The sequence below is a fragment of the Mastomys coucha genome, unplaced genomic scaffold (assembly GCF_008632895.1).
Source record: "Mastomys coucha isolate ucsf_1 unplaced genomic scaffold, UCSF_Mcou_1 pScaffold15, whole genome shotgun sequence".
Classification (NCBI taxonomy): domain Eukaryota; kingdom Metazoa; phylum Chordata; class Mammalia; order Rodentia; family Muridae; genus Mastomys; species Mastomys coucha.
This window is the reverse complement of record NW_022196897.1, coordinates 144,807,412-144,830,526: the sequence shown is the minus strand read 5'-3', so window position 1 is coordinate 144,830,526 and position 23,115 is coordinate 144,807,412. Positions and strand designations below refer to the sequence as shown.

The 23,115-nt window shown below is 47.2% G+C and overlaps 1 protein-coding gene across 4 annotated transcripts in view; it reads right to left on the bottom strand.

Annotated features, from left to right (window-relative positions):
• The window catches only part of Dhx35 (DEAH-box helicase 35), a 62,035-nt gene that overhangs the window by 18,155 nt on the left and 20,765 nt on the right, over nt 1–23,115 (bottom strand). For all 4 annotated transcript variants that reach the window (XR_004119006.1, XM_031372597.1, XM_031372596.1 and 1 more), the window contains 10 exons: nt 23,052–23,113; nt 22,044–22,113; nt 21,240–21,299; nt 15,084–15,196; nt 13,492–13,588; nt 11,851–12,009; nt 9,406–9,616; nt 6,250–6,374; nt 4,536–4,590; nt 1,243–1,338 (listed from right to left, as the gene is read on the bottom strand). Coding sequence is in view for 3 of the 4 variants with exons in the window: in XM_031372597.1 (XP_031228457.1) it covers nt 1,243–1,338; nt 4,536–4,590; nt 6,250–6,374; nt 9,406–9,616; nt 11,851–12,009; nt 13,492–13,588; nt 15,084–15,196; nt 21,240–21,299; nt 22,044–22,113; nt 23,052–23,113 (1,048 nt within the window). In the remaining variant the exon portion in view is untranslated. The remainder of the gene's footprint in view (nt 1–1,242; nt 1,339–4,535; nt 4,591–6,249; nt 6,375–9,405; nt 9,617–11,850; nt 12,010–13,491; nt 13,589–15,083; nt 15,197–21,239; nt 21,300–22,043; nt 22,114–23,051; nt 23,114–23,115) is intronic.

The following is a 23,115-nucleotide window of genomic DNA, read 5'->3' as shown; positions in this document are numbered from 1 at the left end:
CCTGCCTCTCCTGTACCCTCCAGCTATCTTCCCACTCCAGGCCCATCTGTGGGGTAGCCTGCCTCTCCAAATTCTGCTCTACTCTGGGAAGCCTGCAGCTCAGGGTGGCCGGGATAGCATCCTGAGCTGCTGCTGCCTCTTGAGAACAGACTCTAAGAGCTCACCAACGAGGGCAGCAGAGCACCCCCACCTAGCTCCCCACAGCTGCCTGCTGAGCCACAGGGGACTCTGCTCTTGCTGCACTTAGAATGTGTTTCTCAGGGAAGGTGGGCCCTCACTGCTAACTTTCACCACACTGGCTCAGAAACATGCCTTCATAAACTGCCACTTGATGTAACAGTTAGACAATAATGTAAAATATGAACAGTATTTTTCCCAGGGAGGGAAACATCCTGTACTGTCAAGATGTTTGTAAGTAAAGAAACAGGCTTTGCCCTAACTCACATGCTCACAAAACTCTGCAGAAAAACTGAAGCCCTGTACACTGCTTGACAGTGCCACCGCACAGACGCTGTGGCACGTGGTGTGATGGTGTCTTGGCAGTTAGACTAAGCACAGCCATTTGGAAAATATGTGGATGTTGCTCAGGAACCTAGAACAAAACGGCCACACGATCCAGAAACCTTGCCTCTGGGTACACCCACAAGAACTGAAGTTGGTCTGTAGAGGGGACCGGAACTCTGGTGTCCACTGTGGTGGACAAAATCATGGAAGCAGTTTCATGTGCATCAGTGGAGGGATGCATAAAGACAACATGGTACATGTGATGTAACCTTTACACAAGCTTTAAAACAGGAAATCCTGCTGTCCAAGATAACGTGGATGGCAGTGCAGTGTGTCAGGCCAGGCACAGCACACACACCGTACAGTTTAGTAACACTTGGGAACAGAGTAGAAAGGTGGTCAAGGCTGGTAGGAGGATGAGCTAAAAAGATGGAAGATGTTGCTTGAGGGACACAGTTTCAGGCTGGAGGAGCTGTAGTGATCTGACACTATGGCAACCACAGTATGGTGTACAGTTCCATTTGCTACAAGAAAGTCCATAACGTACTAGATGCACTAATTACCTTGACTGACGTTTTCCACTATACAAGTATCAAACTCACACGTCTCATCATTAGTCAAAAATAAGCACTTCATCGCTGTTGCCACTTTTAAACCACAACTGGTCCCTCCTACCTGGGTGCACGGAATTCAGAGAATCCAACATAATGTCAAAAGGAGCTGTCAGGCTCCACCCACCTGACTCCAGCAGCATCTTGGCAAACATTGGGTTCAGAGGAAACTCTGCAATCCTCATCCCAAGTGGTTCAGTTAGGCGACAGTCTTTGTCCAGACCTGCCAGCAGAAGAGAAGAAGTCAGGAAGCTGCGCCACTGTGCTGCAGAAGAGCAGTAGGAAAAGAAAAGATGACTCACTGCTCCTACGCGCAGCCTGACACGAGGGCCGCACGTGAAAAGGGGAAGCCAGCGCCAGCCAGGCTGAGCCCAGTTTTAAACAATGCTTTTAAGGATCTCTATTCAAGGACTTCGATACAGGCAGCAGCCTGCACTTCTCCTGCTCCCTCTCTCCCCCACAGGATGCTCCACAGAAACCGCCCTCTGTGGGGTCTGAGAGCTGGAAGCACAGACACGGCCTCTGTCGGCCTCCAGCAGCAGCTGTCACTGCAGACTACTCACAGCTCTCCTCAGTTCCCACAACACGGGCCTGCTTTCTCACCTTCTGGATCTGACTCCATGGCTAGGACCTGACAGGCTACAAATAGTCAAAGATAATGCCTCAAAAGTCCAGCATCCTCACACCTTATGAACACCCAGAGTCTGAACTCTGACCCTGACCCTCTTCTCCTTGAAGTAGACAGACTACTCCATCTTTCTAAGCCTTCCCCCACATCCACCTTTCCCCAGGTCTCTCTACCAAGCACTATTATCGGGCACAAGATTCCCAAGAACCCCAAGGTACAGACAATAGCTTCAATCAAAATAAGTGCTCCAAAAGCTTGGGGTGAGCCAGGAAAGTTAAGTCCTTTCTGTTCCAATACAACTGTCTTTTTTAAATTGGGGCTTCCCCAACACTCTCCAGAATGTTTCTATAAGTGAGGACGGTCTGCCCGCTGTGTGACTTTCAGAACAACCACTGCAGGGGACAGACAACACTCATCAACATTCCCTTCTCCTCAGTACACATGGTCCTGTCACACGCTGAGAGCTGGGGACAACACCCTAACAAGACACACACTACAGGCTGATGTTATGTCCCAAGCGTAAGACTTTGCTCATTGGTGGAGAGCTTTTATAGTCACAACTGATTTTTGCAAATATAATAAATGAAAATGGGTCCCTCCCTCCCTAAACACACACACACACACACACGCACACACACACACACATGCACACACACACCCACACACACGCACACACACACGCACACACACATGTACACGCGCACACCAGAACAAATCACAGACTCAAGTATAAGAGCTAAAACTCAGAATAAAGCCTGTGAGTCAGATGTGGAGTCAGCAGTGCTGCTTCCCTCTGCTTGTGCGGCAGCTTCTGGTGCTTGGGATGTCAGGGGCTGCACTCAAGGTCTCAGACACACCAAGCACACACTCTCCCACAGAACTGGAACCCCAGACCCACATCAGGGTGTCCTTAGACATGAAGACATAAGCAAAAGAGGCAGAAGAAAAGCAACAAGGTAGAAACTAGCCTGCACACGACACCTCCAATATTTACGATCACACAGGAGACCTGAAATCAGAACATGCAAAGAACTCCAACTCAGGAGTAAAGACAGCAGATGCCAGCACTCAAGCTGAACTGACATATTGCTGGGCACCATACAGCCAATCTCCGTGTCTGTGGATTCCATATCCTTAGATTCAACAAATTGCTGTGTGAAATATTTGAGAAAAACAACTGTATGAACAACCACACACAGTCTCTTTACAGTCACAGTTCCCTAAACACTACAGCAGAGTAACCAATGACACGGTGTTTACACTGTGATGGGTCTAAGAAACCTAAGGTAACTCAAAGTATATGGGAAGATGTGTGGGTTCTGTGCAAATGCCATGCTGTCTTACATGAGTGAGCACCCTAGACTTCTGGTATCTAAAGGGAGTGCTAGAAGGAGATTCTCATCCACAGATACAGAGAGACTAGCTGGAGACACTAACTGTCCTGCACACTGACTTGCGAACAAGCAGAAATGCTGCTCACAGCAGCATTGCTGATACTAGCCAAAAAGAAACGATTCACAACACCCACCATCTAACAAATAGAAGAAAAAAAAAATCACTGTAGTATGTCCATACACTGGGAAACTACTCAGAAGGAAAAATAAATGCTCCACCGATACAAGTGATCCGTGGGTAACCTTAGAAAAAGCTAAGTGAAAGAAGCCATCCACCAGAGACAACCTAAGATTCCATTTCTAAGCAATGCTTCAACTAGGCAAAGCCACAGAGTCAGCAGGTTAGCGGTTACCTGGGGCCAAGGAGGACAGGAGTGAAGAGTGAGCTCTAAGAGAGACACATTTCTTTTCAGAATGATGAAAATATTCTAAAATTGGATTATACTAAAGACTGCACAACCCTATGACAACAGAAGCCCTTGAACAGAAAGCTGTAAAGGAATGAACTGTATGGTATATGATGTATGCCTCAATAAAGCTATTTTTAAAATACTCAAGGCAAAACCTCAGGGCAAAACCTCCACTGAAACCACTGACAAACTCAATACTCACAGAACATCCTAAGAAGCCACCACTCATAAAAGACATGGTACCTCCTGAGACAACACCATTTTCTCTAACTTGATACAAACTGTGTTTTCAAATGAACCAGCAGGGCTCCCTGCACAGCACAGAGTGCCTGCCCAAACAGTACTGCTGCTACCTGCCCAATTCCCACAGGAACCCAGGGAGGAAAAGAAGGGGTTTTCAGGGTGGTGAGGCTGGAAGAGGGAAAAGGGTCTGAGGACAAGAACTGTGTGTCTCTGGGAAGTGTGGCCCTAGTGATGGCCATCCATAGCTTCTGCCACACTTTATGAACTATCATATCGGCCATGTGGTGGTGAATGAAAATGGCCCCCATAGGCCTAAAGAGAGTGGCACTATTAGGAAGTGTGGCCTTATTAGTGTGCCATTGTGGGGTGGACTTTGAGGTTTCAGACGCCCAAGCTAGGCCCAGTGGCTCACTCTCTTCCTGCTGCCTGTAGATCCAGATGTAGAACTCTCAGCTTCTCCAGCACCATGTCTGCCTGCATGCCACCATGCTTCCCACCAAGATGACAATGGGCAAAACCTCTGAATGTTTTCCTTTATAAGAGTTGCCACGGTCCTGGTGTCTCTTCCCAGCAGTAAAACCCTAAGATGAGCCATGAGCTACTTTTCTCTAATTTCTATTTCAATACAGTAAATGTCACCGAAGAGTTTATTATATACATGGGGAGGGCCAATCCCACTCTTAAAGGCTCGAAGAATGCTAATTGAAGTCCAGCTACCCATTATCATATAGGTGAACAGGCTTACCTCCAAGAGCATAGAGCAGCTCCAAGGCTTGAACCATCGACTGTGCTGGCGGGGGCTGTGAAACACATCAAAGGCCTCCCAGATTAGTTTCTCTGACCACACTGGCTCACTCTGGCTCTATCACACTCCAGCCACCCAGTCTCCAGGCTGCTGGTACACTGACATGTGCCTCCCACCTCTGTACAAGTCCTTGGCAGCACTTGTACAGCTGCCCCCACTCCTCTGCTCCATCAGCAGGGATAGCCCCTTCTTTAAACTACCTCTTCACTTCCCTAAGCTGCCCTCAGCCTTCCCCGTACCTGGAGCTGCAGACCCTGTAGCACAGCACAGGTAGAGGGAGGACCAGCTTCTGCTACCCTGATCTTGCCAAGGGCAAGCCAGCGACATGTTGAAATTGCTAAAACTGCATACAACACCGATGCTGCAAAGGGCAGCAGGCACAGGCTGTGCCCTGTGACTGGTGCACTGGCACCTCTTTCCTTCCCTCCAAGGCCCTCACTGAGCACACGGGTGTCAGACATCAGTAGACCCTTCGAGGAGCTCTTCCTAGTTAGCCATCTGACAAGATGAGTACCTTTCCAGACTCAACTGCCTTGCCACCAACTCTGCTGCGCAACAAGCACTTTAAGCGTCAAGAGTGATTTAACTTGCCCTCACAGATGAAGATCTGAAGAAGGCTTCAGAGCACTTGATGGCAGGCTCAGAGATTAAACTGAGTTCTTGCTTTTAGTTGTTGTTTATCAAAGAACAAAGTGAAATCTGTAAAAGGTTTAGTGGCTGACTATATAGACTTTACACTGTGGGACCCACCCTCAGGGCAACCAACGAATCACTGCAAATCTGGAGATCTGCTGTGAGAAAGTAACGGGACAGCAAAACGGCTCACTAGTGCGCCTGGGTTCCTGTGGGCACTCGGTCCTGTTCTGTGTGTCTCACTCACAGGAGCTCCAGGGTAAGCAAGCACTTGGGATCACTGCACGATCCCCAGCTAATGTCAGACTACAACAAAGTCAGCGGTTCTATAAGTGGGCAGATGACATATAAGTATATTTGCCAAAAACATGACATTAGAGTGAAGTCATGCTTTACTATTTAACATCAGACTCATGGAAATTAATAACAAATATTAACAGGTAAATAAGCTTAAAACTTTATATGAACTATAAAGTGGCCAATAAACTTTAAAAAAAAATCTACAAGAGCAATGGCTGTAGCACCCTCCCCACTCACCCACCACTTCTTCTGAGCACCTAGGCCAGGCCTTGCATGCTGCTGAGGGGAGCCTATGAGAGCCAGGCAGCCGTGCATCAGGAGCCTACAGAAGACTAATGATTCCACTCCTGTGGAATGGATATCTTAGGAAATCATCACAGATACCATGGGCCACAGGGTCCCTCCCAAACCTGGAGCTCTCCCAGCCTTGGAACTCTACAGCCAGCCCAGTCACAGACGATGTCCTGACTCCCCACCTTCCTTGACTCTGAGACCTGGTCGAGCTGTCCTGTAGCTCCCCACTGACTTGTCTTTCCCAAGCAGAAAGGACAGGGGCTAGAAAGGAAGAACTCTGGCTCACCTGGATGCCAGTCTGCCCCACACCTAAGATAGGACCAAGTAGCATATAGTGTTTTAGCCACGTGAGGAAGACAGACAGCATGCCTGACCAGTGTCCTTCCACCGTGCCCACATGAGCCCCTGAGTCAGCAGTAGGACTTACAGACATGAAGTGGAACCTGAGGACATTGTCGATCCCCAGGGCTTTCAGCTGCAGGATGACGGGGGCCAAATTGCTGCGCTGCATCTCAGGGATGGTGGACTGAGGTAACTGGTCAAAAGCATCCTCTAAGGACAGGAAATCAAAAACAGATCAAATATGACACTCAAATGCACCTGTATGTCAACAGAGTCCACCTTCTCTACCTTAAACAAGAGCTCTGGGATTCTGGGACCAGATGTACAACATTATGATACAAAGTTATTTTTACATTTAGGAAGGACCATTCTACTTCAAAACTATAGAGGGTTGAACAATACCCCTTTACAAAAGCACTTTCCTTTACTTCCAAATGCTGCTGTCAGTGATATACAAAAGGAAAGTAGCAAGCACTTGGGTGATTACTCTCAGGCCCTGCTGCTGCTCACTCTGCTTAGAGCAGAGCGCTTCAAGGAAGCCAGAACAGCAAAATAAGCAAAGAACAATATAAAAATCAATCACCAAAACTGCCCTAGAATCTGACAAAGGATCTAATCAAAGAGCAAAATTCATACAAACCTAGTTTTTAAATCAAGGAGCTAAATGCAGAGTCACACCCAGAATCCTGTACTTGCATGTCCCACAGGAACAAAAGGTAACCTCAAACAGGAGAAGCACCCCAAGGCACAGAGAACGGGGAGGAGGGGAAGGATAGAGAGTCAGGGGAAGATTTAATGAAAACCAGAACAAAGGGTACAGAGAAAAGAAGGCTTTTCTGAACTCACTTTCTGTGTATATTCAGAAAGCCTATGGATTACACACACCAAACCCTCCCACGTAAGTCAACGGCTGTCCTGATGCTGTCCTGATGCACGCCCTCCTTAATCGTAAGCATCACATAGTCTCCATTTAGACCAGAAGGCTTCCATTAACTAGAGAGGAAAATGAACTACAGCCAAGTCTCCTGGAGAAACACTACCATCAGTAAGAACTTTAGAAAGGTTTTCCTGAGAAAACAAACAGCCAATATTCTGGACTGTGTAACATAAATTGCCAAATGCATGGGTCTAGCTGGAAGGTTCTAGATGGCAAACAACAACAGGAAGGAAGTTCCTTAGCTTTAAGAACATTGTGGTTACTGCACTGTTACCAAGACAACCACATTCCCCAGGCACAACACTGACCAAGGCAGAAACAAGTCATTAGCCAAGAGGCTGGCCCCGCTGAGAAGATGCTGAGAGAAGCAGGTGTTGATGCTCAGAGACGAAGATGTGATGACACAGGGAAGCTGCAAAGGCCCCAGAGCCAGGGACCTAGGTCAAGAGGGGCAGAAGCCACAGGCAACGCCCCTGGGGACTTCAGGGGTAGGAACGACCAAAAAACAGGCCCAAGAGGGACATATGCCCTTGCCATGGACCACCGGAGGCTCAGGAAGGAGGAGAGCGGAGACTGGGAAAAGCTATACAGGAGCTGCCAAGAGTATCAGGAGGGTCTTTGTGGTTACAGTGCTGTTACTAGGACAACCACATTCCCCAAGCATACCACTGGCCAAGGCAGAAACAAGTCACTAGCTGAAAGGCTGGCCTCACTAAGAAGATGCAAAGACAGACAAGCCCAAGGCATCAGAGGTATGAATGACAAAGTGGGAGGCAGATCACATGTCTAAGAATGGAGTACAGCTGAGAATCAGGTACACCAGAAGTGAGAGCAGAGCAGCTACGGAAATGTCTTGGAAAGTTCTGGAAAATGAAACTATCTGAGTAAGGAACAGCTGCACACTCTGAAAACTCAGCTGGGAATCTGAAGAGTGGGCACTAACACATTGCTCACTGTCCTGGCCCTTCCCAACCACCCATGCTAAAATGGCTACAACTAAGGGCTCAATCACCATCCACCCAAGCCCACCCGCCCAGCTTCAGGCCGGATCTTCACATGGCTTCTCTGACAAGAAATGCTGATGTCCATTTCCACTTTAAAAAACTCATGTGAGTTGGAGCTGGAGAGACGGCTCAGTGGTCAAGAGCACATGCAGAGGCGCCAGGTTCAGCTCCCAGCACCCACGTGGCAGGGAACACCCACGTGAGAATCATCAGTAACACTCTTATGGCAGCCTCAGCACCAGGCACACATGTGCTGCACAGACAGACATGCAGGCAAAACACACAAACTAAAGGTACCTCCAACTAAAACCGCCACTGAGATGGTGGTGCATGTCTTTAAATCCCAGACCCTGAGGCAGTGGTAGGGAGAGCTCTGAGCCTAAGGCCAGCCCAGGCTCCACAGAGAAACCCTGTCTCTAAAATAAATAATTCCTTAAAAAGTTAGACACACAATCACTATACCTACAACTCTACAATTCCTCAAAGAATTAAAGGTCCCCTGCATGTCTCAATCTACCCCACACTTCCATCCAGCACCACTAATCCCGAGGGCCAAAGAGAAACAGCGTAAAGGAGGGATGAACAGACAGTGTAAGTGGACACCAGACAACGAGGGAATTAATGACTTGGAAATTCTGTCTGCACACTAGGAAGGCAGGAAGGTGTGCTCCATGGGGGTGGACAGTGGGGGTGGTGTAGGTCTCAGTACCACTCCCAGTGAAGGAGACAGACAGGCAAACAGTAGCTCTGGAATATCATGGTACCTGTGCCTACCAGTGTCAGCAGGCTGAGAGGGAAGCTCGTTAAAGGCCAGGACTGTCTACCAGAATTTCACTCTGTGCCCTCAGAACCTAGCATGGCTTGTGATATAGAACTGAGCCAACTACTTGCTGTCTGTGAATGAGTCTTAGGAGAACTCAACAAAGGTAAATAGTGACCTGATGGGAGGTGGATTCAGGAGTTAGAAGAATTCAGCACAAACAGTGCTTGATGCACAAGTCTGTGCTCGGGGTCTGACACAAGGCCCAGCATGAGGTTAGAACAGAGATGCACAAGTCTGTGCTCGGGGGTCCGACACAAGGCCCAGCATGAGGTTAGAACAGAGGTGGCAGGCAGGTGGTGGTTCACTGAGCCAGCTGGGAAGTCCTAGCAAAGGAGGAAGGAAGGGGGAGAGGGGGAGCCATGGGAGGGAGGGGGACTTGATGGTGAGTTCTGCCACGAGGGACAAATGTCTGCCCTGGGATCCAAAGCCCAGGCTACCCTAAGAAAATCCAAAGTTGTTAAGAAACACCATGCACACCTGTATAAAGGCGGTAACACTTTCCGGAGCGGTTGCGCCCACCACGTCCTGCCCGCTGATTGGCTGACGCCTGAGATACCGGTACCACCACCAAGCATTCAATAGCTGTCCTGGGGTTGTAGGCTCGAAGCTTCATAAAGCCACAGTCAATCACATACACAATGCCACTGATTGTGATGGAAGTCTCCGCCACATTGGTGGCTACGACCACCTGCCAAAGAGAGAAAGCAACTAGTTTGGTTCTTTCCACTTTAAGTAAGTTTACAAATCCTAAAGACGTACTACTATCCAAACACCATGCTGCCAGGCAGGAGCTTAAGACCAGTACACTGGCTGGAACTGTTCCAACTCTATAACTATGCATAGCTTCCCCAAGCTCCTGAGCACTGCTATCTCATGCACATAGTATGACCACCGCTTCCCCCAGGGATGTCCAGGGGCATCCAAACACAAAGAGACTAGAAACTAACACTGAGCACACGGTAAGTTCAATAATGTCTGTTTTCTAACGAGCAGATAACTTCAGAGAGCACCAGGTGCCGGGGAAAAAGCACAGCCTGGGATATGCAGAATAGTATATGCTGTGTCATCTTATGCTGGGCTATGCAGAATAGTATATGCTGTGTCATCTTATGCTGGGCTATGCAGAATAGTATATGCTGTGTCATCTTATGCTGGGAAATGCAGAATAGTATATGCTGTGTCATCTTATGCTGGGAAATGCAGAATAGTATATGCTGTGTCATCTTATGCTGGGATATGCAGAATAGTATATGCTGTGTCATCTTATGCTGGGAAATGCAGAATAGTATATGCTGTGTCATCTTATGCTGGGAAATGCAGAATAGTATATGCTGTGTCATCTTATGCTGGGATATGCAGAATAGTATATGCTGTGTCATCTTATGCTACACGTTATATATTATACATCATAGAACAGAGTTTCCCCTTCACACTGGCTGCCCTGACATCATCACTAAAACATGAGCATAAATTCAGACTCCACACAGGAACTGGCCAACCCTTCAGACCAGAAAGTAGTGCCACACAGGAAGGAGATGCCACCAACACAGCCACTGTACAAGGAGCTTGGAGACAGAGGAGGGCCCAGCTAGTGTGCACCAGTCTCTGGCTACCTGCCAGTTGCCCCTGCCAGGTCTAACGCAGCTGGGGACACGTATGTAAGACGCACACAACTTTTCCAACCACTTTACATTTTATAAAATCATGTTCTGAAAATCTTCCTACTTTTATATCTAAAAGCTACTGCGGAGGCCGGTGAGATGGTTGACAAGCCTGAGGATCTGACGTCAATCCCTGAGACCCACGTGCTAGAAGGAAAGAACTGACTCCTGTATGTGCACTCTGACCTCCATGAGTGCGTGTGACACATATGTGCCCTGCCCCTACCCCACATAAATAAATGTAATAAAAATGTCTCATTACGAATGTCTTACAGCTAGGAAATCTGAAGCTAAGTAACTTAGGACAAGGCACACTGCAACCACAGGTGGAGCCCAGGCCTGCAGCCTCGCTGACAGCAGTTCATGTGTGACCGGGCAGATCTGGATTGCTCCATACCAAGTTGAGAGCGAGTCCTCAGACCCAGACCATCCCTCACCTACTGCACTCTGAGCCACCCACCATGTACACCTCATCTAGGGGAAAGGAGAAAGGGTAGGGAGGCAGAAATCAGGCCCCTGGTTCCTCCCAGCCAACGCTTCTTGCCACCACACCCATCCTCAACCTAATTTCAAGGCTAAAGATTTACCTCATTTAAAATTGCCTCTAAGGGCAAACTGATACTCCTAACAAATGCTTTAGGAACCATGGTTAGTAACTTTATCTAGTTCTGACTGAACATAATCTACCATGACAGTCTCTGAGGCTAAGGTAATAATGTGCTGTGAAAAATATTCAGCAGACAAAGAAAAGCTACAAGAGGTGGCCTGCTCTGATAATTACTGCCGGAGTGGCCCTTCTGGGCAGGTTTAGAAATCCTCACAGCGCATTATCTACTACGGACTTTTAGATCTACTGCATAGAAACATGGACCTAAGATTTGAAAGAAAGGTCCTGTTTAGCAAAGCTCACTTCAGTTAAAACAATATAACAGAGTCTAGGGAAATGGCTCAGTATGTAAAATGCTGGCTATGTATCTCCAGAACCCACATAAAGCCAGGCAGGGGTAGCACATGTCCCCTCAGTGAGAGGAGGCAGAGAGAGGAGCCCCAGCATTTGTAGGTTGGCTAGCCTTGCAGTCAAAAAGGTTTTCCTCCGATCTCCAGATATGAACTGTGGCATATGTCTACACTTACACACATGAATGCTCACACACACACATACATATACACAGAATAACAATAAGACAACATTCTGCAGTACAAAGGGGAGCCAAAGTGATGACCAATGGCTGTAAGGACCACTGACCACTAGGAGGCTCACCTTCCTGACGCTGTGTGACACCCTCTCAAACACCTTCATCTGCTCAAAAGAAGGCAGTCCTGCATACATGGGGAGAACCCGGAGGTGTTTCTTCATGCCAGTGCGAGCCAACGCCCGAGCCTGCTCGATCAACATGGACACAACTGCCTCTACTTCTTCCTAAACATGGAACCGGAAAGCAATGAAGCTGGTCAAGCTAGCATACTGAAGGAACAAATGCTAGAATGGGGGCCTTAGCTGGGGTCACCTTCAGAAGCTGCTGTGCTGCCATGGCCCACTCAGGATGACACTTTGTCAAATGCTACCAAGTGACAGTGCCAAAGGAGTGAAACTCTGCAACTGTACAATTAGTTAGTAAAACTAAACCACCCGTAGTTAATAGAAGAGTTCCCATGAATAAAATCAACAAGGAACTGGAGAGACTCTCAGTGGTGAAGAGGTTCTACTGCTCTCGCAGAGACCGGAGTTCAGTTCCCAGCACCCATGTCAGACAGCCTGCGCTGCCTGCACTTCCAGCTCCAGGGGATCCAGCACCCTCTTCAAGGCCTGCACACAGGCACTGCACTCACCGCACACAAATGACATATACATATATACACATAACTCTTTAAATCACCATTTTTACCTGTGTGTGGACATGCTGAGCATGCTGCATATGGGCAAGCTGTTACCTATGGAATCATGAAGAGCTTTCCTGAGGAGAGAGACTAACTATGGGAAATGTTTGGCAGTGGAAAAGATAGCAGCTGGAGGGAGTTCAAGCAGCATTACAACCTTAAGACACTATTCTGGTTTATTCAGTCATTTTTTTGAGATGTAGTCACTGGCTACCTGCAGAATGGGCTGGAAAGATGTCACAATCAAAGGACCCATTTCTAGCTTTAGGCAACTTGGGAAACGGTGCCCAACTTTTTGGTCACAGAATGAGATTGCAATGCGCACAAAGCACAATGTACCTAATGCACCATCCAATATGGCAAATGAAGCAGCCCACTGACATAGAACCTACTCTGAAATCAGCTAATACATTTGAAATCTCAGAGCAAGAAAGATGGCTCAGAGAAAGCACTAGCTGCTCTTTCAGAGGACCTGGGTTCAGTTCCCAGCACAGGCAGATCAGAATCATCTGTAACTCCAGTTCCAACAGATCTGACACCCTTTTCTGGCTTCCACTACACCCACATGGCATATATACATACACAAAGGCTCACACACATAAAATTTAAATTAAAAAATTCAATTAACTCTCTACAGCATAGGGATGAGCTAATGACCCCTCACAATCTAGATGGTAGAGGACCAATAGAACACTAGATGGCGTCAAACCAATAATTTCATTCTTTTATGCAATTTAGCAACTACAAAATACAATTAAACATGACACAAGGAGCTGGCTGCTCTTCCAGAGGACCTGGGTTCAATTCCCAGCATCCACATGGCAGCTCAAAATCATCTATCAACTCCAGTTCCAAGAGACCTGACACTACTTTCTGGCCTCCTCAGGAACGCAGACAAAACATGTACACATTTAAAAAAGAAAAAGAAAGAAAGAAAAGAAAAGAAACAAACGGCTAAGAACAAGGCTTTATGCTAACTCTGTGCTGTCTTAGCATGTCTCTGCGAGGGACTGGGCGGAGTTACCTGGCCAGTAAGAAAGGCTAGTATGTCTCCATCTCCCTCCGTCTGATGAATTTTTACCACAGTGTCCACAGTTGCCTTGATATAATCTGGAACAGGACTGGGGAAAATGTATGAAGAGAAAGATCATCACTGGAACATGCTCGTTAATTACAGATCAGTTATCCTATCCTAATAACCTGGCAGCCAAACTTCATCAGAGTGAATCTGGGCCAACCCAGCAGGTAATTAACATAGAGAAGTAAAATAAATACACACTCCTTTATTTTCAAGGGCAGCAACCAATAACTGAGGTGTATCTCAATGATATAGCACTTGCCTAACACGTGTAAGGTCCCAGGTTCAATCCCCAGCACAAGAAAGAAAAGAGCAACATTAGATGTAGCACTTATAGACATAATTACATGTAAACAATGGGTTTGGGCTATATTTCCTAAGAACGTTCTGAAAGACAGAATGTTCTGGAAGCTAGACCTGCATCATTGCTGGATTTAGTCTTAATACTTCTGTGCAAATGTACACACACCTGTGGCCATTACCTTGACAGAAGGGAGTTCAGCAGCGAGAGGCTGATGGGAGTGCATATAAATTATTTATCTTCAGCATGCAAAGATGCCAAGTCACAGAAGACCAAGGGCATCAGTTTCAGTGCAGAAGCCCACTGCCCAAGTTAGCCTTTCTACTGCTGTGATCAGACACCATGACAAAAAGCAAGTTGGGGAGGAAAGAATTATATATCTATCCCAAGTCCCAACCCATCACTGAAGGAAGTCAGGACAGGAATTCAAACAGGCAGGAACCGGGGATCAGGAGCGGATGCAGAGGTCATGGAGGAGTGCTGCTTACTGACTTACTCCTAACGGCTTGCTCAGCCTGCTTTCTTATAGCACCCAGGACCACCCTCGATGGGCTAGGCCCTCCCCCATCAATCACCAATTGAGAAAATGCATTACAGGCTTAGGGAGGCATTTTCTCAGTTGAGGCTTCCTCCTCTCAGAGGACTCTATCTCTGGTCAAGCTGATAAGACACTAGCCATCAGAGCACACCCACCATCTTCCCAGCCAGCACCTATGAGCTGAGTGAATGGAAATGGCAGACATTCCCTCCAGCCAGAAGGACCCAAAGATGAAGTTTATAGCTTGGGATTTATCAGGCGCTAAACTAGGCCCAGTACCTAGGTATAGCAAATTAGAATGGCCCCTTTCTTATTCAAAGGGACTCCTCCCAAAAGTTTGAGCTAGGTCTTCTTGCTAAGGACATAAGGAACTAAAAGACGGGACTCAGCACTGCTCCCTTACTGATGGCGCTCTGGAAACCCCCAGTTCAGAGCACTGCCACAGCACCTCCCATCGGCCTCCTATCTGACTCTCTCCGCCTAAACTGATGGCCACAGACACATGTAAATTTGAACAGGAGTATCAAACTCTTAATTCAACAGTGATACTGGTCCAGCTCCCAGAATTCTACCAGTAACAGGAGCTGCACCGCACCCCGCTAACTGCCCTCCATGATGCAGGCAGATGATGTTCCCTATGACCCTGCATGACAGATGAGGTTCCAAACCACCATCACCAAGAATGAAACATTACCAAACCTTTGTAGGTAAAAGATATCCACTGGGAATGTCCGTCCTTCCACTGTGAGCGTCACAGAGGTATCTCTGGCTGGGTCACTGGTCTCATTCTGGTTAAAGAAATCTCGAAATTTCTAAAAATAAATAAATATATAATTATTATTCACATTAACTTAAAAAAAGAGGATGGTTCACAGTAATCCATAGAAAAGAACAAAAATATAAAACTGGCAGAGATAAGTGGGATCACAGGAATTAGACACAAAGATTACATACTGCCGAATAGCTTGTTCTATTTTAGAGACAGGCTCTGATGTGGCCCAGCTAGGCTCTAACTCACTAATTAGCTGAGGCTAGCCCTGCACCCCTGATCCTCCTGCTTCTACTTCTTGAGAACTGGGATTACACGTGTGCACTATCACATCACACAAAATGATTTTCGACATTCACAAAATTCTTCTTTTTTTTTTTTTTAAATGGCTCCACCAGGCCATCTCCCTACAGGGACCAGCTTTCATTTGTTGAAGACAGGGTCTTGATACTCAGCTCAAGCAGACCTGAAACTCTACGTAGCCCAGGCTGGACCCAAACTCAGTATCCTCCTGCCTCTGACTTCTGAATGCTGGGATTATAGACATGCATTACCACAGCCAGCTAAATTTACTTTTGCTCTTATTGAAATTGCAGAGGGAATTTCAATGACAGACTCTGAAGGTCTGATTATAAATAAAGGCTAGACTTCGGTGACCATCAGCTGATGTGTAGCTGTGGTATTACTTTATCCACACCCTCTGTAGTTTATTTAGCTGAATATTAGCTGTGCCTCAAGCTATAGGTTAAATCAGGCTGGAGAACGGCTAATCCAGAAAGCACATATCTAATCACACAAGGTTATCAGTTCACAGAGGTTTCCCACTTGCACACTAGGTGTGTGTCTGATATATATTTACTATAACTTTCCAATAGATTTCAAGCCATCTGATAGCATAAACAGTGTCTTCTCCAATCACTTGCACATGCATGTTGACAGAGTACAGGATAGACCACTTCTTAATAAAGCAATGTCCTCAGCAATGGAGATCCTGGGCCCGAATTACTGTTACTATGAGAAAGAGTCTGGGACAGAACTGGGGAGACCCAGCCAGAGCCAGGTTTAAACACTACAGACAGCGCAGAGACAGAACGCAAGTCATACAGTCAAGACTGTCACCAACACCCAGTGTCAGCTGAGCCAGGGGCCATGGAAGGAGTGGACAGCCTTAAAGACAAAGAATGGAGATTCCAGATCCCCAGGAAGAGGTGAGTGAGGAGGCAGGGAGAGCAGGACAGCAAGGTCCAGACCTAAGGAAGATGGCTTTAAGAAGGGCGTGCTGAACACAGCTACCACCAGGCCATGTGGTACAGTGAATGAAGTAGGACCACAACAGCTTTCCTGGATGGAATGGACAGCTGAGCCCAGCTGCTGGAAAAGCTGAGGGGTACAGACCGGAGTTACTCTTTAAAGAACACTCTGGATGCACTGAGACACAAGGTCTATATTCCTAAGGTTTTTATCCTTTATCTTCATTTGGAATATACAGATAAAAGCCAAAACCTCAGGCTGGAGAGATAGCTCAGTGGTTAAGAGCACAGGCTGCTCTTCCAGAGGACCCAGGTTCAATTCCCAGTATCCACATGGTGGCCCACAACTCTCTAACTCTAGTGACGGAGGATCTGATGCCGTTTCTGGCCTCCATGGGCACTAAGCATGAAAGTGTTACACAGATATATATGTAGACAAAATACCAATACTATTTTTTTTCTTAAAAGGCCAGTAACTATTTCTCAATAGTGTATGGCTTTAGGGCAGAATCAAGGAGACAGAAAGTGACACCATCCCCTCACCTGGAAAAATCTGAGTCGGCTTCAGGCTCTGGGGTCACAATGACATGAACACTGGGTAAGAAACAGAACAAGAAGACTGAGAGGAAGGGGCACAGCCTATGAAACAAAATAGGAATGATTCGGACCTGCAGTGCCACCCATCGGCCCATTCCAGCTTCCTGCCCTGGGAGTTGCTCCCACCTGGTCCACACAGAGAGCTCTAAGCAGTCATGTCCATGCCCTGTCCAACTCCTACCCAAGCCAACAAGACTGCAACCTGCCAACTGGTCCAGTGAGGACCTGACCCCAGAGGACTCAGGATCCTTCGCCAGGACTGATGGAAGAGGGAAATTAATCTCTCTACAAGTTATCAGACATATGACAAAATAAAGGAAGAGTGGGAGATATCTGCAAACCTAGCTTCCGTCATGTGGACAGGCTCATGTAGAAGAATGTGATACAGGGTGAAATGACACTTTGCAATCACACATTCTGTGTATTTAACTGCTCATCTAATCGAGCTTCTACAAACAGGGTGGCTAAATCAGCCAGGGCAACCATCTGAGCAGCCTCCAGCCTTCTCTGCCACTTCTCTGCTGTGCATGCTGAGGAGCAGAGGCCCTGTCAGCAGCATTACACATCTAGACAGTTTGACATTAAGTTTGTCACCTTTAGACACAGCAACTTGGGCGAGAAGATGGATCCAGGGCACCCTTGGGCTTCCATATACAAAAGCTAAATAAGCCATATCCTGGCCCTGCTCACTCCAGACCTCTTCAGCCCACTTACATCCTCTTCCTCTCACTTAAGACTGCAGATACCACACGCACACAGACCTGCATCTACCCATCCCACACCCTAAGCCAGGAGATCCCATATCTGGCTGTCTCTCTTCAACATTTCCCTCAGGAGTAGGCACTGGATCTCCAGGCAAGGAAGGGAGAGTTGAATGAATGCTCTATAGCTCAGCCTGAGCCCAGGTAAGTACTGCTAATGTACCAGTAAGCCCTACATCAAAACACACCAAGGAATAACAAAGCTAGGCTCTGCCTTCCAATTCACAAAAGGTGTCAGGAGATCATCTACATCCGCTACTACAGATGGAACCAATGAGGCAGTGTTCTCCAGTCTCTACATGACATTAAAAGGCACTCGGAACATAAGCCTCAGGGAACACTGGAAGAGGGAGAGGGTCGGAGAGTTCTGCGAGCTGTGTCTCCATGTAATATCAGAAGCTATAGCCAGAAAGTCTCACCAACATGCCTGCCTAAACACGAGCTGAACAAGGACAACAGCAGACATGTAATATGGGTAGGGAGAGCCCATGAGTCCTCAACCCTACACAAAGAACTACAGACAAGGAGTGCTGAGTGGAGAGACGGCTTCTTCCAGGGAAAGTACACTCACTGCTTTTGGTTCTTTTTAATACCAAAGGCCCAGCCCTGAAAACACACACACAAGAGACATACAGACTAGGCAGGTAACATCTAGGGATATATGTGCATATACAGAGATACATGTAATCAACAGTAAATGAATAAAGAAAAGGTTATGAACTTGAAAGAGACCAAGGACAGTATATGGGGGTTAAGAAAAGGAAAGCGAAGTGGGAAATGACATGGGTATATTACCTCTAAAATTTAAAAAAAAAGACAAGGACAGCAGTAAACAGTTCATACTTGTCCATGAACAGTGAGCTCAGTGGGGGAGGGGTGAACGTGGGCATTATACTTTCACCACAACTAAACCTGTTTAGAAAAGAAACTGTTTCTAATGTTTAAGAGAGAAAGATGGAAGTGAAAAGACAGCATGAGCTGTGCAATGGAGCACAGAGGGCAGGAGCAGCAGCGAGGCAATGCTCTTGCAATGGAGCACAGAGGATAGGAGCACAGAGGACAGGAACACAGAGGGCAGGAGCAGCAGCGAGCAATGCTCCTGCAATGGCTGCCTTAACATGCTCTCCCATCATATGGGGAGAAAGAGTCTGCTGAGTGTCCAGAGCGGGTGGGCCTGTGGGCATGTCTGTCAGAAGGGAGACCATCTTGATTACAATAAGGCTGTGAGAAGATTCAAGCCCACCACAGGCAGTACCATTCTGACTGTGTTAGAGTAGGGAAAATGTGTAGTTGGAGAGCTGGCTCCCGGGTTAAGGGCACTGGCTTTAAGTGGGTTAAGAGAACCAGGGTTGAACTGCCAGCACCCACATGGCAGCTCATAACCAACTGCAACTCCAGTCCCAGGGAATCCGGAACTCCTGGCTTCATGGGCACTGAGCGCACATGATGCACAGACATACATGCAGGCAAAACACCTATACATGTAAAAGTAAACTTTCTATATTAATAAATGTTTAAAAGGAGTACAAAAAGGTAGCTAAAGTAAGCATGCATGCATTCACTTCTCTCTGAGAACTAAAATAAAGGCTTTTGTTCCTAGGTTGCTTTTTGCCAGAATATGTTATCAGCATCAGAAACAAAATTAAGTCACCTCCAGAGAACATTCCAGCATACATCATGGTGACAGGGATGACAGCTAAAGCACGGGGACAATGAGCAGAGATGACTGTGGGCAAGCCAAGAGCTCCCACAGCCTGTGGGAAGCTGGCAGGCCAGCCCAGGCACATAGGAGGCACCTCTCACCAAGTCAGTCTGCATTCTTCCACCCATAGGGAGACAGAACAGGCCAGGGCCAGGCCCTCACCACATCTCCCCAGACACAGAGAGCTGGTCTCCTGACTGGCATCTCCGTAATTACTCCTGGGTCTCTACATAACACAAGAATGAGCTTCCTGAGTCCCAACTATGGGCAAGTCACTGCCCTACCTCCTACACCGTGAGGCGAGAGGGATAAAATCATGAGTTAAGACAGAGTCCCAGTCTTCAAGGACTCAAGCATTCCCTAAACATGCATGGGAAATCAGTGTGACTGAAACACACTCAAAGCTGTGCAAGAAGGCAGCAGCAGCAGGCTGAGGCCTTAAAGGAAGCCTCTCTGAGAGAGGGAGGTTCTCTAGGACCAGAGTAAAATGCTGGGAGAGCCATAGGCATGTCTGAAAGAAAGACTGGGAGAAAACCCTACCTCATCCCAAGGAGGAGCCTAGTTTTCTCAGAAGAATAGAAGGGGACCAGTAAAGCTGATATACAGGGTGGAAGGAGATGAAGTGAGAGCAGCAGCTAAGGATGGAGCACCCCTAGGGATGGAGCACCCCTGGGGATGGAGCTGCCCTGGGGACGGAGCACCTCTGGAGATGGAGCACCTCTGGGGATGGAGCACCCCTGGGGATGGAGCACCCCTAGGGATGGAGCACCTCTGGGGATGGAGCAGCCCTGAGGACAGAGCACCCCTGTGGGGCCTGGCAGAAAGGGTTCTGGTAGCTTGTAGAACTCACAGTTCCTTATGGCTCCCACATGGTCAGGGAGCTCGGCTCACACTTTGCCCATGAAAAAAGGGTCATTTTATTTCAAACCCTGCTAAAATGCCATCTCTTTGGTGACAAGTTCTTGGCACTCCCAGCTGGCTGGAGTTAAGAGCAGCCTTCCAGGTTACCTCAGCACCTTAACGTACGGAATACCTATTTATGTGCCTCCTTCCCTGGACTCAGGGCATGTGTGGATCACCTGTAGCTAGCCGAGGCTTACCAGTTAGAATATATAAACAGCAAGTGGCCAAAAGAATGAGATGAGTTGAACATTTGTTTGTTTGTTTGTTTTTTAAAAATAAACTGTTAGTCATCAAGAGAGTAAATCAGCCATATAAAAACAGGGAAGAGATGGCTCAGCTGGTAAAGATGCCTACTGCTAAGCCTCAAGACCTTCAACATGGGACCCCACGTGGACGAAGGATAGAACTGGCTCCTCTAAGCTGATCTCTGACCTCCGCCATGGCAGGTGTGCCCCCCACCATACATATAAAAAGTAAAAACAATAAAAAAAAAAAACACTTAACATGGAAATTACTACATGTTAGAGGAAAAACTTCAATTACACCAAAAAATTAAAATAAGTATGTAATTTCCATAAATAAATTCAAGAAATATAGCTTCACACTGACAAGTAATTAAAAAGAAGCCGCCTGTGTCAGGAGAACGGCAGCAGAGACAGAGACAAGCAGGCTGGGAGTCATCAACTCCCTGGGTTAATTACAGGCTAATTTCCACTCACAGTTGAGAAGGAGCATCACATGACATCTAGGGCACCACATGTCCCCCAAAAGAAGCAGGTGGTTCTGCTGAGGACACACTTTGGCCAGAGGTGCACTCCCAAGGATACATCTGACAACTCCAGTGTTTAGGCAGAAGGAGAGAGACGCCCTTACCTCTGCGTCCAGAGTAGCTGAGGCCACTATCAAGCGAAGATCCCCTCGCTTTTTCTGAATCTGAAAAAAAAGGCACCGAGGTGAGAGTGGAGGCATTTATAATGAAAGTGGAGGTGAGAGTGGAGGCATTTATAATGAAAGTGGAGGTGAGAGTGGAGGCATTTATAATGAAAGTGGAGGTGAGAGTGGAGGCATTTATAATGAAAGTGGAGGTGAGAGTGGAGGCATTTATAATGAAAGTGGAGGTGAGAGTGGAGGCATTTATAATGAAAGTGGAGGTGACTGCCAAAAGCGAACAAAAAGGTCGTTATAAATGCCTCCACTCTGAGTATGCTTGAAATATTTTTTTGAATATTGAAGAGTTAAAAAGAGAAAAGAAATAGAAATGCAGCACATTTAATTACAGGGTGCTCACGGCCACAGGCCCAACATACACCTAGGCACACACATGCCGAACAGTACAAGAAGGACATGGCACCCATCAGCAGCCATTGCATAGACTCTGAAACAGTCTTTGGGGGGTGGGGGGAGGCTGGGAGGTGGCTCAGGTTAAAGTATAATATTAAATGTACAAGACACAAATTAGCACATATCATCCAATCCCACTGTGTCAAAACATACACACAGACAGACACAGACCGGAAACAAACACACCAGCATTGAGCTCCTGGTTCTCTGTGATTGAGCAGAGTGATGGGATAATCTTTTCACTTTGTATTTGCTGGTTTTCTACATTGCTGTAATTACTTTCCTAGCCAGGCAACAATATAAACTTAGAAACAGAATGCAGAGCTGGAGCCATACCTTCTTCAGCAGGCCAATGGCAATGTCCGTATACAAGGTCCTCTCGTGGGCTTCGTCCAGCATGATGACACTAAGAATCAGAGAAATGCTCTCAGTGAGCATGGAATACCCCACACAATTCCACCCCGACCACCAAAGAGACCTCTGGGTGCTCATGTAATGACATCGAATTAAGAGAAAACCCGAGTCGTTCTCTGCCAGTGATGCCATGCCTACACCAGATTTCAACAACCTTAGTGAGAATGACAGCATACTATTTATGAAGAGCTTCACTACCTGCCTGGGATTCCAGCAGAACTTAATAGCCGGTTCTAACTGGTATGTAAGATCTACAACCCCACAGAACACACTGAACAACAAAGCCAGCTGCCTCAACGACTTAAGCCAACAGAACAGCCAAAGACAAGACAACAGCTGTGAAACACACGTGCCAGGCAGGGAGAGGAGTAGGACATCGTGTCTCAAATCCCAAAGCTGTGGGGTAACCCTAGTGCTCCTGGTGATGGGCACAGACACTAAGAGGGAGGGTGAGCACAGCCCTCAGCTGGACTTTGTATATGGCATTCAACAGAACACTGTCCAGAGGGCAGAAGTGGGACCCTTGCCTAACTTGTGTGAGATCCCAAGTTCCATCCCCAGCTTTGCAAAATGAGAAGGGGTGGGGGTGGGATGCACCAACACTGGCTAGTCATATCTCCGTGGGCTGTGGTCCTGTAGTTACTCCCGGAGCATGTCAAAGGCAAGATGAAGAGAGACAAGACAGCAGGTGCTCTAGTGACAGATGCGCACAGGCCAGCTGGTTCACGTTGGTGTCTGTCTACTTAGTGTACTCACTGTCACTGCTAATAAGAGGCACCGCTATCCACCAAGGGCAGAAAGAGCCACCACCAACAAAGAAGACAGCTGAGGGCAGCTGAGCAGACCCCAATCTCAGCTGCTAACCCAACTGATCCCCAGTGTACAAGTGCATTTTGCAAACATTAGGGAATCACAGGAGCTCAGGCTTACCTATATTTTGTTAACAATGGATCAACCATCATTTCTCTGACCAGCATGCCATCTGTAAGGAACT